The sequence below is a fragment of the Podarcis melisellensis genome, assembly GCF_964234715.1.
Source record: "Podarcis melisellensis genome assembly, chromosome: 11".
Lineage (NCBI taxonomy): Eukaryota > Metazoa > Chordata > Lepidosauria > Squamata > Lacertidae > Podarcis > Podarcis melisellensis.
This window is the reverse complement of record NC_138543.1, coordinates 40975198-41002953: the sequence shown is the minus strand read 5'-3', so window position 1 is coordinate 41002953 and position 27756 is coordinate 40975198. Positions and strand designations below refer to the sequence as shown.

General features: G+C 39.4%; 1 protein-coding gene across 3 annotated transcripts; it reads left to right on the top strand.

Moving 5' to 3' along the window:
- DDX4 (DEAD-box helicase 4) lies at window positions 1-27224 on the top strand (the record flags this gene model as incomplete). 3 transcript variants are annotated; one of them, XM_081929706.1, is made up of 21 exons in its annotated part: window positions 1-140; window positions 1808-1871; window positions 3715-3762; window positions 5814-5888; window positions 7316-7366; window positions 8299-8355; window positions 8485-8550; window positions 9337-9417; window positions 9637-9669; window positions 9908-9955; window positions 12075-12119; window positions 13113-13255; window positions 14754-14906; window positions 16013-16167; window positions 17691-17820; window positions 18603-18769; window positions 19326-19471; window positions 20852-20951; window positions 23934-24204; window positions 24296-24403; window positions 26770-27224. In XM_081929706.1, 21 exons carry the CDS (start codon window positions 30-32, stop codon window positions 26857-26859), a joined length of 2142 nt encoding a protein of 713 aa, XP_081785832.1. In that variant the 3' UTR covers window positions 26860-27224. The 3 variants fall into 3 exon arrangements, with proteins under 3 accessions (XP_081785832.1, XP_081785831.1, XP_081785830.1); XM_081929705.1 differs by having other exon boundaries at window positions 30-182; window positions 8302-8355; XM_081929704.1 differs by having other exon boundaries at window positions 30-182.
- Between the last annotated feature and the right edge of the window lie 532 nt (window positions 27225-27756).

Here is a 27756-nt window from a genome sequence, read left to right as displayed (position 1 = left end):
CGGAGTAGGTTATATCTGAGGGTACCACTATGGAGGAGGAAGACTGGGACGAGGAGATCACAGATGACAACAGGAGCAGTACCACGGGCGGAGGTGGCAGGAGTGCTTTGCCCCACTTTCAGCCCAGCTTCGAAAAGCTGGTGGGTTGCCCAGGGAATCCACAAATCAGGATGAGTGAAGAGGTTCCTCCTCATTCCTCATTGCTTTGTAGTTCTGTAAATGTGTCTCTCTGGGTGTGAGTGGGTTGGTGGGAAAATGGGAGGGGAGATTCCATTGGGTTGCCATATTTCAAAAAGTGAAAATCCAGACGGGAAAGTTTTTGAGCTTTTTATTTCATTTTTTGAAGTTTTTGAGATATTTTAAATTTTAAAGAAAAATTGCCAAAAATGACACTGTCGACATTGGTTATCATACATGCAGATTTCCCCAGAAGTTTCAGTGTATTGCGCCCGGACACTGCTTCCAACAGCCGATTGCTGGCTATTTCTGGGAAATTCTGGACGTGTGGCAACTCTTGATTGAGCTCCAGGACTTTTTAAGACCCACTTGAGAGTGCTGTGTTTTTATTTATTGGTTTTGTTTTGATAACATTTAGATACTGCTTGACTGTAATATGAACTGATTTCCCCTGGAAGTAAACTAGTGTACATTAAGGAGAGATATTCTGGCCTAGCCATCATCTTATTAGCTGGAAAGGTTTTTTTTTTTTTTTTTTTGAAGTGGCGCAGGCTATTCTCCTTTTGTACTTCAGTCCTACTTCATGCTACACATATGTAGACAAAGCCTAATTCTTAGGTACTTTCGCTTTGCTTTTTTGAGCAATAATCACTTTCGGAAGCTGCTCTTTGGATGCAGCTATAGGATGCACTTCTATACAGAGTTAACTTAAGAATGCGACACTTCTATTTGATTTTGACCTTGTTAGAAGCAAGCATGCAGAGGATTGAGCTATTTTGTCACTGAACTTCGCTGTCACCTTGGTTTATTTTCTTCCTCTTCTCTCTCCCCCTGCCCCAAGCATCTGTTATGTGGATGGTGGCTTGAACGTTCATGGAATAGAAGGGGATATTTTTTCATATTTGATCCAGTACTATACTATCCATGTGAGCAGCTCTTCTATGTTTATATGCTGAGCATGCAGGAAGAGGCCTCATTTTTCTACATGTGCAGTGGAGAAGTGCAGTGGAGAAATGATGTGATTTGTGTCTCTGCTGCAAGTCATTCTGCTTGTACTTGGGCTGGATGTGCAGGGGGCTGCTGTGCCTTGCATGCTTCTAGCATAGATGCTTAGGTTGGTGTCAAATGCACAGATGGCTTTGCCCCATCTTTACTAGCATGCCTTGTTTTTCTGCTATACATGCAGGAGGTTTGCCTGCTGGATGCTTATGAGGAGTCTTACCACTTCGGACTCCATTAGGAGGAAGAGTGGGATATCAATTGAGTAAAGAAATCTAAAAATATAAAAACACAATAGACAGCTGGAGGCATCTTTCTACAGAAGTTTTCCTTCGCTGCTATATTAAGCAGGGAGTAGGAAAAGTGTCTTTCTCCATGCCAAACATAGACACATTATGGATTGCTTGAGTAAGGCTTGGACACTCCATCCTTCTACCAAATTTTTTAAAAATGTGACTCTGAAATCCTCTGGTGATCAGTTGAGTGGTTAAAAGCAAGGCTCTAGTAGACTATACTTGGGGTGGGGGTGGGGAATGGTTGGTATAGTAGTTGCAGCATGGTCTTCACTCTTCACACAACCCAGTCAAATGGGCGAGGTACAAATAATAAAATTATTTTTATTTTATTGTAGGGCAGCTTGTCTACAGGAGCAAATGAAACCTCATGCAATTTCAATCAGAATGCAACCCCGCCAGGTATGTGATAAAGACTTTAAAAAGGAATATTCTGTCTAGAAAAAGCTGGTACCAAAAACTTTGTAGTCAAGTGTTCCTAACAGTTGAAGCCTGCTAAAGTGGGTTGACTATGAAGTCTTGTATGAGATCAGCTATGAGTTTAATTATGGTATTGTTGAAATTAAGTTCACCTGAGGGGTTTGAAAGCCCTACAGCTGGGCTGTAGAGTGAATTGGGCTAAATATAAGTTGTTGATCCTTTTGAATTGGTCTGCATAAATTTGCAATTGAATAAAACAGTAATGGTGAAGAATTTTTTTTACTTTTTAAGACAGGAAACTTATTTGCAGCAGGAAATATATTGGAGGCAATTTTCCTGCTGTGAGAAAGGGTAAATTAATTCCTCTTTTACAGTACCAAGTCTGCTACCTGTATTACTTTGACTGCTTCTATTAAGGAGAAAAATAGTAATTAAGAACTACTGTCTGATTAATCCGGAACATTGTAGCCAGCTATCTACAATCAGTGCTACCATCTAGACCAGGCATAGGCAAACACTGGCCCTCCAGATGTTTGGGACTACAATCCCCATCATCCCAGACTACTGGTCCTGTAAGCTAGGGATAATGGGAATTGTAGTTCCAAAACATCTGGAGGGCCGGAGTTTGCCTATGCCTGATCTAGATTGATGAAACTTAAGTTTTGACGGAATTATGTTTGCTTCTTTAAAAAATCTGACTTAAAACTCAGTTTTGTCCCTCTTGTGTTCTGTAAGAAGTGAGTTGTTGTTATTTATTTAGTACTAGCCCCTATTTGCACAATGTTACATGAATTGGCAGGGACCGCGGGTGGCGCTGTGGGTTAAACCACAGTGCCTAGGACTTGCCGATCGGAAGGTCAGCGGTTCGAATCCCCGTGAAAGCACCTTGCAGTGCAAGTAGATAAATAGGGACCGCTTTCTAGCGGGAAGGTAAACAGCGTTTCCATGTGCTGCGCTGGTGCTGGCTCGCCAGATGCAGCTTTGTCACGCTGGCCACGTGACCCGGAAGTGTCTTCGGACAGCGCCGGCTCACGGCCTCTTGAGCGAGATGAGCGCGCAACCCTAGAGTCAGTCACAACTGGACCTGACGGGCAGGGGTACCTTTACCTTTACCTTTTACATGAATTGGCACTTTTAAACAATGTAGAGATAGTTTGTGGACTTGAGCTACAGTCCGAAGCTTCATTGAATACTTCTAAGGAAACATGTGTAGAAGTGTGCTGCATACGAAGTTAGACTGCACCTGGAGAACAAACGGGCTTTGTGAAGTAGTTTGCACATTGCTTTGATTTTTTTGTTGGTCCTAAAAAGTCCATTTATCTAGGATTTTTTCCTTGAATGGAGAGTCAGATATTTCTACCTTTTGTCGAGAATGCTGAGTAATTCTTGGATTCCCTCCTTCCCCCATTATGGCAGTTTATGGATAATTACTTGTGTTTATTGCAACCAATGTGAATTTAGTTCCCAAGATGTTTAATTGCATGAATATTTAATATTTAAATACTCAGAAGAATACTTAGATACTTAGAAGAATACAGGTAATAGCTAAATTAAACCCCCAAGAATATTGGCAAAGTGGTTAAAGATAAATAGATGTTTTGTTGGGTATTTATGCTTTAAGATAACTTAGTATGTGAAGCCAGAAGGTTCTATCATCAGTATAATTTATTAAGTTTTGTCATTTGAAAGTTTGTGCATTGAAACACTGCCAACTTGTTAATAGTTTTATGCTTACCTTTTCATAAGTATTTGAGTTTTCAGCAGATAATATTTAACCATACTTCTGAACATCTTCAAAATGTCCAACATAATAACTTCTTTTTAGGACGTGGTTCCACTGAAAATGCAGCTCCTTGGGGTCGTACGTTTGGAGGTAAATATATCTGTATATTCCCATTTGTGTTCTAGGAAATATAAATCATATCGGGCTCTCTAAATATGTCTCTTAATGTTGTGCATGCGCACCTTTTGCTTTTCATTGGGCACAGTAATGTAACTTAATGTTGGTATGTGTCTTCACTGCATGTATGGTGGTTTTGGAAAACAATTGTGGCCATGAGTGATGCTATGATACTTCCCTGAACACTTTAAAATTAAAAATTCTTTTTGCCTGTTGGAGGGGTGGGGAGCCTTTTTCAGCCTGAAATTCCACAATGGCCAGCTTTCTGGGGGCCATATGCCAGTGGTGGCATGGTCTAAATTAACATGGGTGGGGCCACCCTACATTGTGCTACACATGCAAACACACATAGCATGCATGCATGCACACATTCAGTATTGCACATTGATCGCCCTTTTCTGCTACAATTAGGCTAGGAAAAGGTGTTCTTATTGAAGCCAATACAAGCTTAACAGGGGTGCCTATTTTGGGGAGACAGAAGTCACAGTACAGGGTGAAACCTTTTCATCCATCACCATCTCAACTATGACCCTTCCCCTGAAATGGCTGCCCAGTGTTTAGTTTAGAAAAAAGCCTCTGATCAGCTGTATTAGGTGAGTTTTATGAAGCCTAATTTTGGCTGTTGAGAGAATGACTGCTGGCCAGATGGGGAGATGAGATCCCTTTGGTATGTGGGTCAGAGAATTTACATAGACGGCTTTGTATGGGAAAGGGCATAGGAGATACTTAGTAAGTAAGTAAATTTTTATTTATACCCCACCCTCCCCAGCCAAGACCTGGCTCAGGGCGGCTAACATCACTTAGTGAGTTCTTTCATTGTGTTGTGAGCCAGGTGTGCACACATATACCTTTGAAAAACTTCACGTATGAGCCAAGAAGGCATTAGTTAATTTGGAAGCTCACTATTCCTTACTTCAAACAAGCAAGAATATAAAGCCAGTTTTATGCTCTGGCTTCATAGTTTGGCTTGTTTGGAAGCCATTCATCATAGTTTGAAGGGAAACCTGGGCTGCAATCCTAGCTCCATATACCTGTGGGTAAGCCCCATTGCATTCAGTAGGCATTCTGAGTAGGCAAACATTAGGATTGCAGTGTTAGCTGTAAAAAAATATTTCTGGGTTATGTAAAGGGAGGAGAAAAATGGCTGTATTAAATCAAGATAAGACCCAACTAAATGCAGCCATTGGCTACATTCAGAAATAACATTAAATAATTGTCAGAAGTACAAGCAAGTTTCCCACTAAGCAAAGGATTGAAGTATTTGGGCAGTGCAAGGGTAGACCGGCACACAAGTTGGGTGCTAATCTCTGCTATTAGTACTAGATCGAAGTTTAGCGATATGTTGTAATAAGGAAGCATTGCAGTGATGTGAGTACGGTAATTGTTTTGCATCAATGTCTGAACTGAGCCATAGAGCAGGCTTGCAACACACAGTAGGCCAAACTATTTCTTGTTGAGGCCACACCAATGTCTGGACTCTCATAGGAGATTGTAGCAGCGTTGCTCTTCACTAGTCCTTACTGCTGCACTGTGTTGAGCTTAAAGCTAGAGTTCATAGTTCTCTTCTTGCTAACCACAAGCTGTAAACCTTAGTTCAGTTCAACACAGCTTGACAGTGAAAAGGACAACTGAAGAGCAAAGTGACTGCAGGGGCCTCTGAGTGCCTGCACATTGGTTTACCATCTTATGCAAACTAGTTCATACTGAACAGTCTTCAGTACAGTGGTACTTTGGTCTACGAACTTAATCCAATCCAGAAGTCCGTTCTTAAACCGAAACCGTTCTTAAACCTAGGTGTGCTTTCCCTAATAAGGCCTCCTGCCACCAGTGCCCTTCCACCATTCGGCTTCCGTTCTTAGACCGAGGTAAAGTTCGCAAACCGGGACACTACTTCCGGTTTTTTAGAGTTCGTAAACCGAATAGTTGGTAAACAGGGCTGTTCCTAAATCAAGGTACCACTGTATATCTAAACAAAGTAGAGAAAGTAATCATCTGTGGTAAACAAATCTTGTAACATTTGTCAGGTGTTGGTGGAAAACCAAATGGAGAAGACAAACCAACAGGTGGATTTGGAAGTGGAAGGACTTTTGGAAACCGAGGTAGATTGTTGGTCAAACTTGTGTTTATCACATGCAGGTGCTGGTTGTTGCTGGCATCTGCAGTTTTATCTTAATCCTAACCACGCTTTTAAATGTTGAACTAACTTGGTCAAATAGTTCTAACGGCTACAGTAACTTTGAAAAAGCTCTAGTGTGCATAAAGTTATTTGATAAAAATTAAGGCATTTCATGAGAGAGCTGATAGTGTAATTTGATAAAAAGATATTCTTAATGGTAAATGTAAATCATGATAATTGAAATCAGTGTAATGTTTAATATGAGGATGCTTTGAGTATTCATTCTGGTTCAACTGAAACGTGTGTCTCTGTATCTTTTACCTGTGGTTCCAAACCTTTCCCTCTATGGACTGCTGGAAAATTGCTGAGGGTCTTGTTGAACCACTTAATGATTTTTCTGCCAGTTGTAGCAATTGTAATAAGGTAAAGGGGTACCCCTGCCCGTACGGGCCAGTCTTGCCAGACTCTGGGGTTGTGCGCCCATCTCACTCAAGAGGCCAGGGGCCAGCGCTGTCCGAAGACACTTCCGGGTCACGTGGCCAGCATGACATCGCTGCTCTGGCGAGCCAGAGCTGCACACGGAAACGCCGTTTACCTTCCCGCTGGTAAGCGGTCCCTATTTATCTACTTGCACCCGGAGGTGCTTTCGAACTGCTAGGTTGGCAGGCGCTGGGACCGAGCAGCGGGAGCGCACCCCGCCGCGGGGATTCGAATCGCCGACCTTTCGATCGGCAAGCCCTAGGCGCTGAGGCTTTAACCCACAGCGCCACCTGCGTCCCTTAGCAATTGTAATACATTGTGTCAAATTAATTGCATTTAATTTAATTTTTATTGCTGCTTTTATTTATTGTAAAAATAAAAACAAAGATACAGTTAAAATCAACATAAATATTTATTGCAGACATGCTGCAGATCACCAGGATGATTTATTGCAGACATGCTGCAGATCACAGACCTCTAGTGGTCTATGGACCACATTTTGGGAACCATTGCTTTGTATTGTAGGGTTTTTTTGCAGGGGAGAGGGAGTGAAATATCAATTTGAGGTTATAGCCCTATGGACATTTACCGGGGGAGTTGCCTCACTGAATCCAGTAGGGCATACTTCTAAGTTGATGTGCATTGGATTGTGCTAAAAATGTATCAAAAAGTAGAAAATAAGCAGTTTACTTTTGGCATGCAATATAGTCATGTGACTTTACCTGTTTCTCTGCCATATTAAATATGTATGAATTATAGGCAGCCAGTGGAGACAATGGGCCAAGAGAGGGAAGGACAGGCACTAGTGAGGGATAGAAATTCTGGGAATAAATGCTAATGTTCCTCAGGGCTACTTAAAATGTTCATGTGTGCTTTGAAATGTGAGTGAATGGACTTGTAGAACACTAGGCTTTCTCTTGCTTTCTACAGCTACATCTGGAAATAGATTTGAAGAAAGGAAGTTTTCAAGCTTTGAGAGAGGTACAGTTGCAAACCTCCCCAGAGTCTTCTATCTGTTGATATACTTTAAAATCTCATTAAAATATATTTTCTAGACTAAATACAAAGCAAGATAGTTATAATGTACTGTATAGCCCCTGTTTTACCATGGAAACTGCCTTGGTTGCCTGGTATTATTACGTCTGTTGGGAGAGGGACAGGAGAAGTGTGCCCCTGTTATTTCTGCTTGAGTTTTCAGTAACTTTTGATAAAATTGACCGTGATACTTTTCTAGATGGCTAAGCTCTGGAAACCTAGGTTGGATTACTGGAATGTAATTATTTATTGTTATTATTATTATTATTATTATTATTATTATTATTATTATTATTACCCCGCCCTCCCAAGCCAAGGCTGGGCTCAGGGCGGCTAAGAAGCAATAATAAAAACAAGTTGAACGAATACAACTTTAAAAAAACAAGATTAAAGTACAACACTAAAATATTGAAACATTAAAATATCAAAATGCAGCCTCAATGTACAGTATTATACATGCGGCTGCCCTTGAAGATGGTTTGGAAAATGCAGAATTTGGCCAGATTGTTGATTGTGGCCGGACGGTCTGAACATAAAATAGCAATTCTGACATGCCTGCTTGCCTATCAGTTTCCAGGCTCAGTTCAAAGTGCTAGTTTTGACCATATAGCATTATACAGCTTAGGACCTCAGCGTGCTGTCACTTTTGTGAGGAAATATATAACCCCAGCAATAGTACAATAATATTTGCACATGTTTGGAATAGAGAAATAAGTTGTGATTGTCTGATGAAGGGCGGTGTATGAATTTAATAATAATAAATACCTGTTTTTTAATAAATTGAAAGATAAATGTGAGCTTTGCTTTCATCCTTAAGATAACTTTTAAGTACCTGCAGAACTGATAATTTTTTATTGCTTATTTTATTTTTGTCATAGAAGCAGTTGATGATGATCAAGAAAGCCAGTCAAACAGAGAAGTTCCTAGGAGAGGAGGTAAAGTCCTAAAAACAACAAAGCTTAGAATTCCCATGCTTGCTTTTTCTTCCTTGCTGGTTTTGGAACATAGGTTCTTTTAAGATCAGAAAACTATTGATCAAATACTGTTGTATTTTTGTTCTCAAGGAATGCTTGCTGGTGGCAATAGGGGTGGAAGAGGATCTGGCAGAGGAGGATTTGGGCGATTTGGAAGTAAGCTCTATAGTTTTTTATTGTGTTAGTAACCAAGTAAAATGTAATTATTCAGTCTAGCCTGGAGAGTCTAGAAATGAAAATATGTCAGATGGGTTTTGTGTTAAGACTTTTTTTATATATACCTTACACAAATACTCTTATTTGGGGAGGAAAAAAACCTTTACACGGACTCACTGTCTTGAAGAGTCATTAGTTACCAACAGATTAAGACCAATATTTGTTTTTCTCCCAGATGTATATAAACTTTAAATTGTAATGTTGGACCAGAAGAAGATAAGGATTACATGGTGAAATGAGCATAAGATATAGGGGAAAATATGTCAGTGCACATCTAGGAGAGAACTCACCTACAAATGAGTGGTATGAAGAAAATGTGGCAGTGTTTCTTAATAACTTAAACCCATGCATTTTATAAGAATAAAAGAAAAGAATCACAGTACAAGTTTATTTCAAATTGATCTATCCCTGGTAATTAATGTAAGGTGAACTATGAACTCAACACATTCAAAAATACACTTTTTCAGGATTTGAGTGAATTAGGTATGATTTCAGTTTTTATTCATTTAATCAGTCTGTATTATAATTCTTTTACTAGGTAAGATGTATTTTTTAATGCTAATACAGTAGTTGTTTTTTCAATACTAGTAGTTCATGTGGGCTGGAGAGTGCTATTTTAGAAAAGTTGCTTTTAACATTTAAAATGTTTATATTCTACCATTGCATGAAAACCTTTTAAACTTGTAAAACAGAAGAAATCCTTATGTTTGGGTTCAATTATAACAGATGATGAAACAGAGAAACAAGATAGAAGACAGACTTTTGGTGGATTTGGTTCCAAAAGAGGAGGGTTTGGTGCTTCAACTGGTAAGAATTAAAAGTGAAATTTGATATATATAGTTGGCTTTATTCCCTTTGTCTCTGTGGTGGTATTGATTTGAAAATTGCATGGAATTGTTGGCAGTTGATGTGACTAAAATGGTAGATTATAGACATGCACAATCTAGAAACCAATAAATTGACTGGTGATTGGTTTTATATTGCGCTTCATTTGTAACCACATTCTTCCAATTATTTGTTTTTCAGGTGACTCTGAAAACAGAGGCAGAGGAGGCAGAGGTAAGAATCCATTGTTCACATAAAACATTTCTATTTTGACTTTTTTTGTCTCTAAGCATAACTATTTTGTTTATTACTAACCTTGGTGCCTGATAATCTGTCTCGATCCAGCCAAGTCCCATATCTGTTCACTTTGAATTCCTAGCATAAGGATCTGCAATATAATTGCCCAATCCTTTCTAATTGTATTGTTAAAACTGCTTTTATCTTTAACAATTCCTTTCAACATTTTAAACAGGTGGCTACAGAGGAAGCAATGAAGAAGTAATTGGAGGTTTTGGAAGAGGTATGTGTCTGGTGCGATTGAGTTTTGGGTATATGGGTGTGTAAAGTGTAGCATTGTTGGTGTGTGTGGTTGGGTGTTCACAGACTGGGAGTCTGGATTGGGATATACCTGGGCAAGGAGAGCAGGGAGAGAGTTGTCTCTGTTACAGTCACCATGGGCAAAGAAATATATGGTGCTTGAAGGAGGTCACTGTAAGTGTAGAGGGTATACATGTGTGCAGGCCATTCCCTCTTCTGGCTCTCCTAATAGGTTCCTGATTCCTTAGCTACTGGATCATCTACTTTTGATTTTCTCCACAGCTTTTGAGACCTTCAGCCATGGTATCGTCCATGACTGACTGTGATAATGGGATGTTGGAGTCACAGTACTGTATTAGTGGTTCATCTCCTTCCTGCATGTTGGGTTCCAGAAAGTAATATGGGGGTGGGGGTAACAAGATACTACATTGTCTCCAATGCTATTTAACATCTATTTTAGGCTAATGACACACAGCTCTAGTTCTCTATCACATCTGAGTTTAGAGAAGCCATGCTGGTACATGAGCTGGTACCTGGATGAGGGCCAATAAAGTCAAAGGGAATCCTGATAAGATGGAGACCCTGTGAGGAAGTGGGGAACTTGTTTGTTTTGGGTGGGAAAGAGGGGAGGGGCCTGCATTCTAGGGATGGTCCACTAGTGGCCCAGGTGACCTCAGTAAATAGGAGCACCTACTGGTTTTGATCACTGTGCCCAGTTACTGAACAGAACTAGCGTGATCCATGGATTGGTAACTGGATGATTCAACTAGTGTAATGTATTGTGTGGGATTTCCTTTTAACAGGTTCAGCTCAGGACTAGGTTACTCAAATTACTTTTTCCCATCTGGTCACTAAGGTCTATGGAGATGGCCTGTTGGCTGTGCTATGACCTGCTTTATATCAGCAGGAATTCCCTGTGGCAGCAACTACCTATTCCCTGTGGAGAGGTGGCAATAAACAGTTACATGCTTTCACTAATGATTAAAGACTCTTCGCTGTGGTATTTTCCTAGCTGCTAATGCTAGTTCTTCAGTTTTGAATTTAGTGGTAATGGCTTTCTGGAATATTGTTTGTGTTGCACTTTTTAATTGTTGTGTAAAGTGTTCTGTATTCTCTGAATGAAAATAGTATGCATGTTGCAATAATAAATAATTATTTAGATATAAGCAACTTAAAAAAATATCTGGCTGTTTCCTTCCTCCACCTTCGCCGCATTAAGCAGTTGGTCCCTTACCTCTCCCGCCCCGATCTGCTCACAGTGATCCATGCGACGGCCACCTCCAGGCTTGACTACTGTAATTCACTCTACTTGGGGCTACCCTTGAAACTGTCCCAGAAACTCCAGCAGGTGCAGAATGCTGCAGTGAGTCTCCACACGGGGTCCCTGCCATGGGAGCAATTTTACCCAGTGCTTTACCAGTTGCACTGTCTCCCAGTGGTGTACCGGGTCAGGTTTAAGGTGCTGGTTTTGACCTTTAAAGCCCTTTGTGGCTTAGGGCCCTTGTATTTACGGGACCGCCTCTTCTGGTATGCCCCGCAGAGGACCTTAAGGTCCATGAATAATCATAGTTTAGAGGTCCCAGACCCTAAAGAAATCAGATTATCCTCCACCAGGGCCAGGGCCTTCTCAGTGATGGCTCCGACCTGGTGAAATGCTGTGTCCCATGAGACCAGTGCCCTGCAGGATTTAACTTCCTTCCGCAGGGCCTATAAGACAGAGCTATTCCGCATATTCCCCTTCCTCCCCTCCCCCTCCCCTTTTTATAAAGATTACCCGCTCTGGGATCCCACAGCTAATTCTCCCCTGGTCTCCTCACTGGCCCAAGTAGGACTAATTTAGCCAGCTAGCCCTGGTGATCATCTAATGTTTATTGGATGGATTTCCCCCCTAAATTGATTTTTGAATCCTGAATTTATTGTTATTCACGTTTTATACTGTATTTTATGCTGTTTTTTGTTGCATCAATTAAGTGTTTTAAATTTTTTGTTAACTGCCCTGAGCTCGGTTTTCTGAACCAGGAAGGGCGGGGTATAAATAAAAAATTATTATTATTATTATTATTACTGATAGTGTTTTCTTTCAAACATTCATTTCGCTTAAGGTATGTGGAAATCGGATGGTGATTCAGAAGCAGGTGATGGTGCTGGTACGTTAAATTAGAGCAAATTAAGTGGCAAGAGATATTAAGAAAATTGATTGATTACTGATGTTCATGAACGTAAAGACAGCTCCCGCTTTTAACTTTTAAAATATCTAATGGCACATTATGACTGAAATATCTAGAGCCTTTCTACCTACCTTTTGGGAATAAAAATTAAATGGCTACGATTACATCCAGATGTCACACTTTCAGGTGGCTATTGCTTTTTCACAGAATAAGTTTTTAAATATAATAGTACTTTCAAAAATGATAATATATTTAATTACTTAGTTGTGTCCATTCTCAAATCACCAATTATTCCCACTCTTTCCTGATTAGTTTTACTATTACAGCCAGTATTCAATACTGTTTCCTTGTCATGCATACATTTAAAATAGTGCATATAATTGGAGATGTATGTATTATAAAAGGAAGAAGACTAGAGTGTACTAGTACATGTTATTATCCATATTGTTTCTTTCCAGAAGCTCATAGGATTCAAGGAATCCACTAGCTATTTTATTTTAGAAAAAAACACAATCTTGATTTTGTCACTAAAGTTTTTTAGTGATGAAAGTAAAACAATCTGAAAAGCATTGTCACAAAATGCTTGTGGTGGTTGTGAAAATGAAGATATGGTTATGTTGTACCCAAAATGTATGTTACTAGAAATTCTGTGCTCAGATGGTGGCATCCAACCTAATGCTTGCAGACATGTACTGGCACAGTGGGGCTTATCCTTCATCTCCTATCTCCCTGCAGCTCATAATGTGCCCCCAAAATCTGTTCCAGAGTTTGGGAGACACTCTAGAGCAGAGTGTGGGGGTTGAAGGGGGAGAAATGAAACTGGAAGTTGCATTCTGCAAGCAGATTTCCGGTTAACCAAGCAAGCAGACATTGGTGAATGATGCCCTAAACATATCGAAATGGAGAAATTTTGTATAGCTAGCACACTTGCTTCTTAAGGATTAAATCTAACTTGTACTCTTGTGTTTGCAGGTCCAAAGGTGACATACGTACCACCACCACCACCAGAAGAAGAAGAAGCCATCTTTGCACATTACCAGACAGGGATAAACTTTGACAAATATGATAACATTCTTGTGGAAGTTTCAGGACATGACCCCCCACCAGCAATACTGGTTAGTGCTGCTGCTTTAAATATTTCTAACAAGTAACTTTGTTAGTCTCAAGAGACTGAACAGTTGTGCAAAGTCACCAAAGTTTTGGGTTGTTTGATACCCATATACTTAAAATATTGGACTATGGTCATAGACTCACTTGCTGCTTTGCTTTTCCTGATCTTAAAAAAGTTAGCAGGTCAAGATTTTCTTCTTGAACTCCTTTAGAACAGTAATCCTTTCACCTCATATTAATGTGGAGAAAGTCCATTGTAAGGTACCTTTCAGACTGAATGCTGTTGATTGGTATCAGCTGTACTCGCAGTTGATTTTAAGTTACAAGGTTAAAAGAAAGAATTGGTAACTACTAGTGTGTCCTGTGCTGTATTTACAGTTTTCTGTCATGTCATTTTTAAATGCCCAGCGATGCCATATAAAGAAACCACTTTGTGTGTACAGTGCTCTTTTTGCCAGACTCTGAAGATTTGAGGAGAAATTTCATGTACCAGCAACCTGTTTTCTCCTTTGCTGATTTGAGAAATATAGTGAAATAATTGATTTTGTTTTATTTTTAAAAAGTGGATCTGTGTCCTACTCTGCCCAGCCCCACTTGATCCTATAAGCTTCAAAAATAGTTATACAAAAAAGAATCTGTAAGACCTAGAGTGTTAAAATTAGTTCCTGTAACTGATTAGCTCAACCTACATTTATATTGCTCTCTGGACTCTGTAGATACAAAAGATGCTTAGGGAAGCCCTCAATAACACACTTTAAATTTATTTTGTTTTATTTATGAATTACATCCTATGAAATGCTTCAAAACATCTGAACAATAAAAACATAAACAATAAGGCATATGTAAGCCATTTCAAAGCTGATAGAGAATGGGATAGACTTTTTCACTGAAAAGGCTTGTTGAAAAAGGGAGGTCTTCAGTAGGCATTGAGACTGCAGCTGGTGTGTATAACAAGGAAGAGTTCCAAAGAGTTTGTGCTGCCCTGCTAAAGTTCTGTTTCCTACATAATACAGAATGGACCTCCTGGAGAGATGTTATCTGCAGGAGGCCTCCTGTCTTGCAGTCTGCAGTGAATGGTTACAGTTTACAAATGCTTTGCTATTTTAAGAAAGAGAATGGATTCACCCAAAAGTCCTTGGTTTAGAGGTATCATTAAGTCTGGCCACCTGCTCAGTTTTGAGGTTGCAGGTTGTGTTAAAATAAGAGCACATAAGGAGAGCTAGTGGTAACCCCTAGGTTATGGTACTCTTTCTCCTAGAAAATATGTTTTTTAGCATCTGCCTTGCTATTCCAGAGACAGTGCAAACCTTTTGAATTGCCTTTTTATTTTAAAAATATTTCTGTACTTCAAGGACAGTACTTAAGGACCTACGATTCACTTAATTTCTACTCCTTTGTTGCTAGGGATAACAAAATGCTACTTTATGTTCTTTTTTGATGCTAGTATTGATTTGCTTAGCTTTCTCAATTTTTTTGCTTTTAACATGTCCATTCTGTTCTTAGACCTTTGAAGAAGCTAATCTATGTCCAACATTAATGAAGAACATTGCTAGAACTGGATATCTTAAACTTACTCCAGTGCAGAAATACAGTATTCCTATTATAATGGCGGGGCGTGATTTAATGGCATGTGCCCAGACAGGATCTGGAAAAACAGTAAGTATAAAATGATGGATTCTGCTATTTGAGGTGGAGGATTTGGGGCCGCAATAATAATCTGACACTTGGTTTTTAAGCATTTAATATTTCCAGGTTATTTACTTTGCCCAGTGGGTGAGACTGTCTTGGCACTTCAATCCATTCCCAAGATGGACTTGAAGCGGTGATTTCTGAATCACTGGTAGGGATCCATTAATGAATGTGGGAGTCTTAAATGGTGGGTCAACAAAAATAAGTTCTCTGTGAATGTTATGTTTGGGTCCCAACCAAAATCCCATTTTGGTTTTGTCTTTGAAAAACATATTTTTGAAGTGCCTATAACTCATCTTAATTTATATTAAAAAAAACCATTAGAAAAAAAGTTTGCTTCGTACAAACATAAGAAAATAAGTGTCACTTTCTAGAAATACTAGAAACTGTATTCATTGTGAAAAGAGTTGCTTTCACTTAATAAACACTTTATCAGGCTAAATTGGGTTTTTCCTACTTTAAGCATGTTACAGATAGCATTAAAGAATACATAATGGACAGTATTCAGTTGTGGTGCCTTGCTTGGGCACATAGCACTTACCGGTACTCTCACTCTCTGCTTCCCTCCCAAAATCTGTTCTGGAGCGTTAGGAGAAGGAAAATAAGGGGGAATCCTGTCATGTCCACTGGTGCAATGGTTCATATTTCCCAGTACAGGTGCTCTGTGAATATCTTAATTTGTTGTATATATTTGGTATACTGGTTGAACATTTTAATACAGCTCCTTTGCTGCTGCTGCCTTTAGGTCTATACTTTAGTTCCATCTGAATTGAATAAACAGCCTCATCTTTTGACGTATTAGTGTATTGTGCTTTGATCTACTCATTATGGGACTTGAAACAAAGATTCAAGCAAGAATTATCCTAAATTTGCCTCTCAGAAATGTATTTATTTATTGATAGGAAGGAGGGAAAAGAAAGATGATGGACCGTAGTCACCTAGTTATTTTTGAACGTGTTCTGCTAATTTTCCTTTCTGTGGGCTTCTTAACACTGAGATTAGAGAACACATCCTGGGGTTTTCCTTTTTTGGGGGGTGAGAAACTTGTCAACTATAATATATTTGCCCTTTAGGCAGCTTTTCTTATACCAATTTTGGCTCATATGATGCGTGATGGAGTTACTGCCACTCAATTTGAACAACAGCAACAACCAGAATGTATAATTGTAGCTCCAACTAGAGAACTGATAAACCAGATCTTTCTGGAATCAAGAAAATTTGCACATGGGTAAGTGTTTGAACAAGCTAAATCTCAAAGATAGTAGTGTGTGTTTAGTAAGTGAATTTTGGTTGTAAAAGTGCTGTTTGTGTAATTAAGGAACCCCTGCAAAGTTGGTGTGGTGAAATGTGAACCTGTTTGGTGAAGGAAATTGCCAAATGTATTCTGACTTCTATTACTCTGACATGAGCAAAATGCTTGCTTTATAAATACGTATACTGTACTGAAAAGGGGAATTTGATGATAAACATGTGAGGGCAAAAACTAGAGGGGGAGGTAGGTGGGCCGGTTGGCATAGGCCCATGAGTTTGAGGAGGCCTACTCCCGAGTACCCCTGGTAGAGGCAATGGGGTGGGGGGCTTTGGTTAAATGGGACCTACATTTCCCATTTAGCCTGGGCCTATTACCGGCTTTGCATGAATATGTTCTTGAAGATTAAACATCATAGTGAATAGCTTCCACAAGCTGCATGTTAAATGATGGATCTGACCCTATAAGAATGCACTTACTAGGCCTGTTTGCATTGGTCTATGGAAGGCAATGTAAACACCTGAAACTTCCCATCAGAAATAAAGTAGTATTGAAAGCATTGAGGCATGATCTGTAGGAAAGTCATGGTCTGTTTTATTGCAGATATATGCTGATGCATACTGCTCATTCGTGGAACCCTCCTCTGGTATTTCATAAGAGAAAAACGAAGCAGAGCATTGGCTTAGCACTGATGTGCACACCAGACCTTGTGGTTTGTTTCTCCCAAACAAACCACAGGTGACCCCACAGCAGCTACATCATACTGATGTGTAAAAGTAATAGCCATTCAGGAACTCTTAATTCATACCTTCAGGAAATTGAGTTGGAGAGAAGTATCACTGACTCCAGTATAAATTAATATTGGATATCTTTAGATATCCCAGATTCAATTCCTATATAGTTGAACCCCTGTTCTATCAGCAGTACTTAAAATGGTTAACATCTTATTAGAGTGACACTGTTATCTTTACCATGCAATATATCTTAATGCTCTTCTGGAGTTCAGTCTTGACGGAACAGCCATTGTGTTGTATTTTCTTATATTTATTTGTTTTTTCAGAAATGATTCGACAGTCTCTGTTAAAATTGAATAGTGTTCAAATATTGATAGCTATGTTTTTAAAAGAGTAAATAGCCTGCTTGATTCCAAAATCAGATTAGCAAAATGCTTTTTGCAAATTCAGGGGGTGTTTAAAATGTGATTATGTAACTTTGGGTTCAATCCATCAAACACTCCTGCAGTACAGTCTCCATGCATTTTCAGTGAGTTTCCCTCATGTGCAATTCAAGCCCTGTTAAAATGCACAAAGGGCATGTGGTTGTTCAGTGGATTTTATATTTGAATTAAATTTGTAGTACAGGAGATAACAATTAATATAAAATAAAAAGAAAGATAATGCAGCTTTGTTAAGGCCATGGTGTTATGTCAATATGTAAGTGGGTATTGACTATTATCACTATTATCACTAAATGAGGAATGCAATATATTTTCTTGTGCCTAGAACTTGTATAAGACCAGTTGTGACTTACGGAGGAACACAAACAGGTCATTCACTTCGTCAGATAATGCAAGGTTGTAATATATTGTGTGCTACCCCTGGAAGGCTTTTGGATTTCATAGGCAGAGAAAAGGTGAGATCTGTGTGCTAATTCCCCCCCCCCCCCAGTAAATTGAAGTGTTTTCTCATTACAACAAAAACTGATAATCCACTATATAATTAAAAAAACCAAGTGGTTTATAGTAATATTTAGAACAAAACACGGAAAATTTAAAACTGGGGACCCATCAACTAAGTAATATGGAAATACATTTTAATTGCCCTTTATGGCACTGGTTTACTACAAGTGCTCAGACATATGGACACAAAACAAATATAAAATATTTTGTTAAGGGTGGCCTAGCACTGACCTTGGCAGAAGAACAAGTGCTGTGCTCTTACTGTATTATCTATGTTGGCAATGTACAGTATACAGATGCTGTTTGCAACTCAGTTACCTGTGATAAAATAAAATGCTTACCAAGGTTACTGCTGAAATGTGCATGTGTTAGCTGTAATCTCTTGAGTCAATATGCTCTTGCAGAAGCACCTGCTGTCTTAGAACTCTAGTGGAGTAACTAGTGGAGTTTTCTGTGGGTAACACTGATGTAGCTGTACTGTGTGTGAAGTGAACCAGTTCCTGTCTAAATGTAGCAGCCTGACACCTGGAATCTACTGCTGCCGCTAGGTGGCAACCATGTTGTAGAAGTTAATGTATACTTTCATCTGGAGTTTAATTATGCTGAGCGTTATAGCGAAGCGAGTAGGATGAAAAGTGTTGCAGTTTTTTTAAAAAATACTGTACCATGTTAAGTTTGTTATATGGACTGGAAGTCAGTTTTTCTTCATTTTTGGGTTAACTTTAAATTTCTTTAGATTGGGCTGAGGAAGCTACAATATTTGGTGTTAGATGAAGCAGATCGTATGCTGGATATGGGATTTGGCCCAGATATGAAGAAATTAATTTCATCTCCAGGCATGCCATCAAAGGAAAACCGGCAAACACTAATGTTTAGTGCCACTTTCCCTGAAGAAATCCAGAGGTATGTTCAGTGGTGGAGCATCATGCTCTAGCACTGGGGGGTGGAGCACATGGCGGTGGGGGGAGCCGCAATGGCACCCTACTGGGATTGCGCTGCTGGGGGCGGTGCGCTCCCCCCACACTCCTCTTCCTCTGCCAGTGGGTATGTTCATTTTTAAAACATGAATCCTAAATTTTAAATCACTAATAAGAGTGAGAACATTTCAACATGAGTTTTTACAAAAGGTCCACACCTGCCCATTTAATATGAGAGGCATTTATTTATCTGACTGTTACACATATGAAGAGTCACTGTCAATTGTGCAGGTTGGTTATGTTTTGGAACACAGTATTGGAAAATGTATGCACTATATATAATATGAACATATGAATGTGTTTTGTAGAACTAGCTGACTGATAGTTAACTTTTGCTTTCTTGCATATACACTTCTTGAATATACACTTTCTTGCATATACACTTTCTTGCATATACACCTTACTATCCAAGCTATTTCTCTGATTCTCCTCAACTTAACTGTTACTTCCAAGTTAACTTGATTTATTTGTTCATTTTAAAGGCTAGCTGGAGAATTCTTGAAGGCAGAGTACTTATTTGTTGTTGTTGGACAAGTAGGTGGAGCCTGCAGTGATGTTCAGCAGACAATACTTAAAGTGAATCAGTATGACAAGAGAGAGAAGCTTGTTGAGATTCTCAATGGCACAGGTAACTACCATGTAACTGGTCTCTTCTCTTAGAAAGATAATGAAATGTAACCAATCGACACAGAATTTTGTTACACTTTAGTTGTCAGCTCTTAAGCCCCTTGAAACCAGAAAGTTGTGGAACTGGGCAATATAGTGGGGTTTTTTTAATGTACTATGTGGAATGTGTAGATGAGATCATTAGAGAGATAAGGATAGCCTGCTTGTTGGTCAAACCAAACTTTTTTGGACCAGTGTGAAATCAGGGCTAAAAGTATAAATTTTCCTATTCATCAGTAAAATAACTTATTTTTATTTGGAATAACTTATTTTTATTTGGAATAGATTTGTGCAAGTTGTACCCTTCTCCCTAAAATACTTAGGAATCTGAAATGCTATGTATGGAAAACTATTAATTGGAGTATGTCTAATGTTGGATACAACTCTATGAGAGCAGAACCATGAGCTATATATCTTTATTTATGGATTGTAGTTTTTTAAAAAAGTGTAATGTTGCTTAATCCAGATTGCTGTATTTAGGAAGTTAACAAGAGAGGTGTTTTAATTTTCAAATTGGCCTTGGGTTTTAGGGTTTTGCAACACCTTGATCTCAGACAAAAATATTGTCCTTTCCTTAAATACTGCCAGTCATTCTAATATCCGTTCTCTGTTTGTCTAGCTATTACAGAATTAATTGGAAGTGCAATTTGGAATTTTGTATTTTTTTCTATGCTTTTATTTGACTTTATACTGGTTAACGTTTAAGATTGTTGCTGTGTGTCCCTTAAAACCTATTTGTATAGGCTACAAATCTTGCTTTTGCATCTTACCATGACCAGTAGTTACTGTCTGAAGATTTCAGAGGCAGCATGCTTCTCAGTACCAGTTGCTGGGGAGCCAGAACAGGAGAGAGTGAGAGTGTATGTGCCTTCATGGATTGCTTGGCTTCCCAGAGTAATCTGGTTGGTCTCTGTGAGATGCTGGACTAGATGGACCCTTACCCAGATCCAGCTGGACTTTCCTAAATATAGTATGGTGGGAATTACTAGAAACTACTGGCTTCATTCCAAGCATACTCTGTGCTAAATGGTAGAAAGTTATATGGTGAAGTACTATTAATAACTGTTACTCATAAAATGCCTAAAATTACTAAACATTCTCCAGAAAGCTAAAAATAAAGCAGTCCTGAAGCTAAAGATGATATTTTAAGGAGGGTTACTTGAGAAAAGCTGGGATGAGTAAATGTCTGGTAGCTTAACGTAAAATACTGAAAAGCAAAGAAACTAGATTTTTAACAATCTTACTAATATGGGCATCAGAATTACTACTGGCACTTGAAAACTATTGATTTGCTATTTTATTTGAATAGATATATCTTAACATTATGTCTGCCTTTGTAAAGGTGATAAGCGAACCATGGTGTTTGTGGAAACTAAGAAAAAAGCAGACTTTATTGCAACATTCCTTTGCCAAGAAAACATAGCAACAACAAGTATTCATGGGTAAGTATATATTCATAGTAAATCACGATTCAATTACTTTTAAAGCACCCTATAAGCTGGTGACATTCAAATCGCTAACTGCATTGGTTTTTTTAAAAAAGAGAGGTAGAGAAAAGTTCTTTCCTTCCATGGGGGCAAGATGGTTCTTTACTTGCCCCATTATATGGTATGTCTGTTCTTAATTATCCTAACCATCAATTTGCCCTTTTCATTGCCTGAAGTGTATATTACTTTGCCCTTATTTTCAATCTATCCTACCATTCTTTAGTAAGGAGATGCCAGTTCAGTATAGCCTCAGCACACTATATAAAAGTATTGGATTCAGAAGTATGCTGTCTTAATGAAGTAGCAGCATGTCTTTGTTGCACTTGAGGTAGCTTTTTTATGTTCAGGAGGAGCTTTGTAAGGTATGAGACTGGTGGCTTCAGCTTATTTGGAATAGTGTTCTTTCTCAGCTTCAGGGTAAACATACGAGGATATATTTATCAGTACAACTAGTGTGCTATTCCATACAATAAAAAGGTATCCTGACATATCATTTCTTTGTCAATTCTAAAGTGGTCTTTTTCAAACACAGAAAAACATTCAGGCATTGTTTCAAACGTCTGGGCTTGCATAACTTGGTAAGTGCACCATTCCATAGTAGGATGCAATGCAGAATTTTCTTTGTATCTAGATGACTTGAAAACTGCATTTGCACCTTGTACCATACCATGGTTTATTGGAGTGTGCTCATCCATAGCTGTCAACCTTCCCTTTTTTTGTGGGAAATTCCCTTATTCCAACTCTGTTTCCCGCTGCTATCCGGGATTGTTAGACATCCCGTAGACTGTCCCTGGGACAGGTGAGGCTGCTGATCCCTTATTTTCAAGGCTGCTGATCCCTTATTTTCAATTCTGAAAGTTGACAGCTATGTGCTCAAAACCCTGAGCAAAAAAAGTCTGACGTGCACACTTCCACTTCCTCCCATACAGTAAGGAGAAGGGCTTCTGATATTATTTTTACTTTTTAAGTAATTTAGCTTAGAATTATGCTCCCATCAGAGGTGCTTGTTTAAAACAAGCTTCATGCCATGAGTTACAGAACTGTCATCTCTGGTTTGAACATAATACTGAAATGAGTTTCTTTAAAGTGAAACTTATTTCAGCAGTATGCCACCTCCTGGTTGTGGAAGGGGAGGGAAGCTAGTTAAGGCTCATCCATATAGCACCATATCATAAGTCATTGGTACATGTGACATGGATAGAATGCCTCGCTTAATCAAGTATTGTTGGAGTGGATGTCACACTGTGGGTACTATTCTCCTTTTCTCCTATGTGAAAGACTTGCTCTGAGGAGGTTTTGCTTCCCCTCACCCACAAAAAATGAATATAGAGTAGACACAGGTTGCAAAAGCAAACCCAAGAACAAACCCTGAATGTTTGCCAAGAGTGTTGGCCAAACTTCTATGGGTATTATGTACCAAAGCAGCCCAGAGACGCAAAGGAAATCTTTTCAACAGTATGTAGGCTAGAGCACATGACACAAACAACTTACACAAGGTATCTTCTTTACAACTGTTTGTTTTCCTGTTTCTCTCCCTATTGCTTTCAACATTTTAGATTGCAGTCGGATCTGGACTTTTAACTCTATGGTCTTTATACTAATCCAAACCTACGTTCTCAGTTGGTTTCATTTCTTTCTTCCTGAATTTACTTCCTGTTTTATTTTGGATGTATGGCTACTTCCCATGCATAAAGGTTGGTAGCAAAAGACTTGTTAAACAGTTGTGCATGCCTGTTTTTCTTGTAAGGCAACATTGCCACAAGTGGACAAGCAACAGTGGTTTGTACTGTATCTGAGCAGAAACTCAAAAGCGTGGCATGATACTGGACTTCAGCTGCTTTTTTACAATGTACTCTTTGCTCCCAGCTTGGTACATGAAGCAAAATCACCAGCAGGTTACATGCATATTAATACACATTTACCACTTTCAAACCTAGTGGAGGTTCATACACTTTTGAGCTTGGAAAAGGGTAGGTGTTCTCTCTCCCCCCCCCCCCCCGGAATAATGTTTTTAGCTTCTCCAAAATTCTAAAAGTAGTGAGGTTCTTGCTGCCCTGAATATTTCCAGTTGTTGACAGCTTGACAGAGAGGAGTGCCACAGCTCCCCACCCAGTTTGAAGCTAGTGAAGAGTCTGGAGGATTGCTCTTGTACCAAAGGGCCTCCAAAGCATCAGAGAATGCATAGGGATGTTTGGAGTATAAATCTTGGCTGGTCTGTGAATTGAAGTGATTACAATCTTCTAAATGGTTTTAACTTTTATTTTATTTGGATATTTTGATACAAAGTCAATAAAACATTGTTTTTTGAAAGATGAGATATGGTTTGTTTAATTAAATAACTATTGTACATTGTTAATAACTGTCAATATGTTTATGGTAACTACAGCTGAAGAGTAAGTTTCATGTACTTGTTTCCCAGCCTCTTACAAGCTGGAACTTACCGTATAGGGGATTCTAAAAGTTGGAATAAATATTTCATGGAATGACTTTTGAACTAGTCATGATAGGAGCTGATAGACACTCTTTAGATTTTTCCTCTTTTCATATACTGCTTTATTTCTCTGAGCTCTGTAGAAACACACAACTGTTTGAGACAAGAATTATACTTTATGATAAACAGTAAGAAATGCCCCCCCAAAGCCATTAGCTGTAAAGTTTTGTAATAATAAAATTGTAATAGAATATACGTTAACTTATGCTCAGAACAAATGAAATGTGTTTTGCCATGCCGTATACGCTGCTAACTTTGAATGACCCTAAATATCTGCAAAGTTGGCCTCTCCTGCCATTTATCATTACATAATAGCTTTTAGTTACATGTTTAACTTGGCAAATATGCATTTGAATAAGAATATTGCTGGTGTTGTTTGCTTGTGTATTAGAATCACTGAACTTCACTCACGTTTGAAAGAGATGTAATTATTTTTCTATTTACAGTGATCGGGAACAGAGAGAGCGAGAAGAAGCTCTTTATTATTTTCGTTCTGGAAAATGCCCTGTTCTTGTTGCTACATCAGTGGCAGCAAGAGGTCTGGATATTGAAAATGTTCAACATGTCATAAATTTTGATCTACCTTCCACAATTGATGAATATGTTCATAGGATTGGACGAACTGGGCGTTGTGGTAATATTGGCAAAGCAACTTCTTTCTTTGATGCTAATTCAGACAGTCCTATTGCACAGCCTCTAGTCAAAGTGCTTGCAGATGTAAGTTTTTTTGTTCTGCAAATTTGCTTTTATTATTACTACTAAACTGAAAGTCACAAAACAAATGACACACTATCACGTTTCTTTGAAGGCTCAGCAAGAAGTACCAGTGTGGCTAGAAGAGATTGCTTGTACTTCTGGTGGAATTGGCTTTAGCAGTCCAAGGGGAAACATGTTTGCATCCGTTGACTCTCGAAAGGTAAATCTTAAGCAGAACCACTGAAAACTTTATTTTGGATAATGGGTAATCTTGAAAGTTTTTAGAGTCTTGAGGAACACTTTTAAACAAGCTGCTCTCTGAAGCACCTCAGCCCCCTCTCCCCATCTTAACATCTCACTCCAGGAAGCTTTAATAAAGGGGGGGAGGAGTGCTTCAGAGAGCAGTTTACCCAGCCACTCTCTGCAGCAGCACCTCTGTTAAAGGTAGCCCCAGGGAGGTTAGATGGTGAGTGGGAGGCGCAACAGAGAACAGTTTGCCCAACTGCTCTCTGAAGGGCCCCTCTGTTAAAGGTTGCTTCAGCTGCTGCACAAGTAAGTGGTGCTTCCTAGAAAAGAGGGAAAACAGGAAAGCTCATCCTTTCAAAAACTTGCTTTTTTAATCCCCTGTGAGAGCTGCATTCAGCAAACCTGAGCCAAGTTTAACCCCTGCTCAGCATGTGCTTCCAGGGGGAGGGGGGAAATAACCCATTTTCCAAGGATCAGCCTTCCTTAAGCGATTCTTCTACCCCGGGGATGCAGGGGAAAAAGACATCTGTTTGCTTTCTCTGCAGACACCTTTTCCCAGGGAATATGTATATGCAGCAAAAGCAAGCAGACAGTGCTTTTCTGCTGTTTCCTGTGAGGTTAGAAGCAATCCACTGTTACCACTTCAGGTTCTAGATCAGGGGTGGGTGGGAGCTCATCACATTTGCCAGAGTGGGGCAGGGGCTCAGGGGTTTTCTGTATACAGATGCTATTTTCTCATGGCTCTGGTTTAATAATGTAAGTTTAAACAAGGTGCTCGCTTGCGTAGAGATGCTAAAACTAGCAGTGGGAACAGGAATTAACTCCCTTTAATGTGGTGTTAAAAACTAGTTTTGCGTTAAGACTTCTCTGTGGCAGTTAGCGCAGAAAGCCTGTGTTGCCAGTTTTCAGTCTCTAAGCAGTAATGTAATATCTTGAGTGGGGCATAGAGAGCCTTCATATTGTTACAGGACTCTCTTGGTGATATGATATGAGCACTCTGTGCAATGGCAACAGTCCATAGGTTCAGGTTCTCTATAGACATAAATATGCTGCAGTTACATCAATCAAGAGGGTAACAAGTATTTGCAAGTATAGTAAGTAAATTTGTATCTGACAACTTACCAAATGAAAGTATCAATGGCATTGGTATTGGTTGAGTTGTGGTATAGTTTGTCATTTTCTTAGGGCTATTGTGCACAAGACCAGTTTATAATGTAGCATATCTCTGAATACAGATTAAACAGATAAATTGTGAACATCATCATCATCATCATCATAACTTATTATTATTTATACCCCGCCCATCTGGCTGAGTTTCCCCAGCCACTCTGGGCGGCTCCCAATCAAGTGTTAAAAACCAATACAGCATTAAATATTATAAACTTCCCTAAACAGGGCGGCCTTGAGATGTCTTTTAAAAATAGGATAGCCGCTTATTTCCTTGACATCTGATGGGAGGGTGTTCCACAGAGCGGGCGCCACTACCGAGAAGGCCCTCTGTCTGGTTCCCTGTAACCTCACTTCTCTCAATGAGGGAACCGCCAGAAGGCCCTCGGCGTTGGATCTCAGTGTCCAGGCTGAACGATGGGGATGAAGACTCTCCTTCAGGTATACAGGGCCAAGGCCGTTTAAGGCTTTAAAGGTCAGACCAGCACTTTGAATTGTGCTTGGAAACGTACTGAGAGCCAATGCAGATCTCTCAGGACCGGTGTTATATGGCCCTGGCGGCCACTCCCAGTCACCAGTCTACTGCCGCATTCTGGATTAATTGCAGGTTCCGGGTCACCTTCAAAGGTAGCCCCACGTAGAGCGCATTGCAGTAGTCCAAGCGGGAGATAACTAGACTGCAGTGTTTCCCAACCTTGTGCCTCCAGATGTTTTTGGCCTACAACTCCCATCATCCCTAGCTAGCAAGACCAGTGGTCAGGGATGATGGGAATTGTAGTTCAAAAACAGCTGGAGGCACAAGGTTGGGAAACACTGAACTAGAGCATGCACCACTCTGGCAAGACAGTCTGCAGGCAGGTAGGATCTCAGCCTGCATCCCAGAAGGAGCTGGTAGACAGCCACCCTGGACACAGAATTAACCTGCGCCTCCATGGATGCAAGTCCAAAATGACTCCCAGGCTGCCCACCTGGTCCTTCAGGTCCTTCAGACCACAAATGTATAGAGCTCATTTATTTCAGAATATTTGGTGTTCATTACTGATGGCTATAAGTTTTCTGATCTCTGGGCAGCCAGAATCTGGCAGGTACTTCAAGAAGAAAAGTAATCATGTTGCATACCTTCTCATTGCAATATATAGTTTTGAAAATCTGCTCAACTTTGATTTAATGTAGGTTTACCATGGCAAAGAGAATCACTACAGCGGAGGAGGTGGAGGATTTACAGCATCAAATATAAGTGCACCTGATGAGTCATGGGATTGAGGCTACCATCTGTCATGGAACAACGTTCTTAATTTACCATGCTAAATCTTCCGAACAAGATGGTTATGTGTGAAGCTGGCTGGTTTCTAAACACATTTATTTTATTAAATCCCTGTGATTTCAGTGCGACTTGCTTCTAAGTAAATGTGCTTAGGATTGTGACTTTAAAACGTTCAAGAAATTGTTAATGTTCTGCTCCCTGTTGTTCAGGAAAGGTGATTGGGATAAACATACAAGAGTTTTAATTTGTTTTTGAATTACTTATTTTACTGATCTGTTCAATGGTTGTGTGAAATAACACCAGTTTGCCACAAGGAACTGTTGTAAATTATTGTAAAAACACTAAATAAAAACTTAGGATCATGTTCTGTGCAGTACATAATAATTACACCGCCCTGTGCTTTTTGACATGCAGGTATTAAGGCAAAGAGAAAGCTTAACACTTCCTGCTTTTCCCTAATTCCCTCAAACCTTTCAAAAAAATAGTACCATCATGGCTTGTATGAGGGTTACAAATTGACTGCAAACAATATTCATGATCAAAGTGGACTTTTGTACATTGGTTCAATGTTGGCAATACACCCTGTATTTTCTGTTCTCCCCTGCTGCACAGTGTTCTTTTCCCCCTCTTACATTGAAAGTACATTGGAATTAAAACTTTCATCTAGTACTGTACACAACTGCAGCTGCTACTGTGCAGGCGTTTCCTTTTGATGACATTGCAAATACACATCACCCTGTTCCTTAGCAGATTGAGCTGGTGCCCAGGACAAAAGTTTCAAAAAACTTGTATGGTTTTGTCACACTTGGATGTGAGAACATATAGGTGAGCTTGACAAAGATTTTGACATTTTCAGTAATTGTATCTAATGAAAAATACGTAAGTACAGCCTGAAA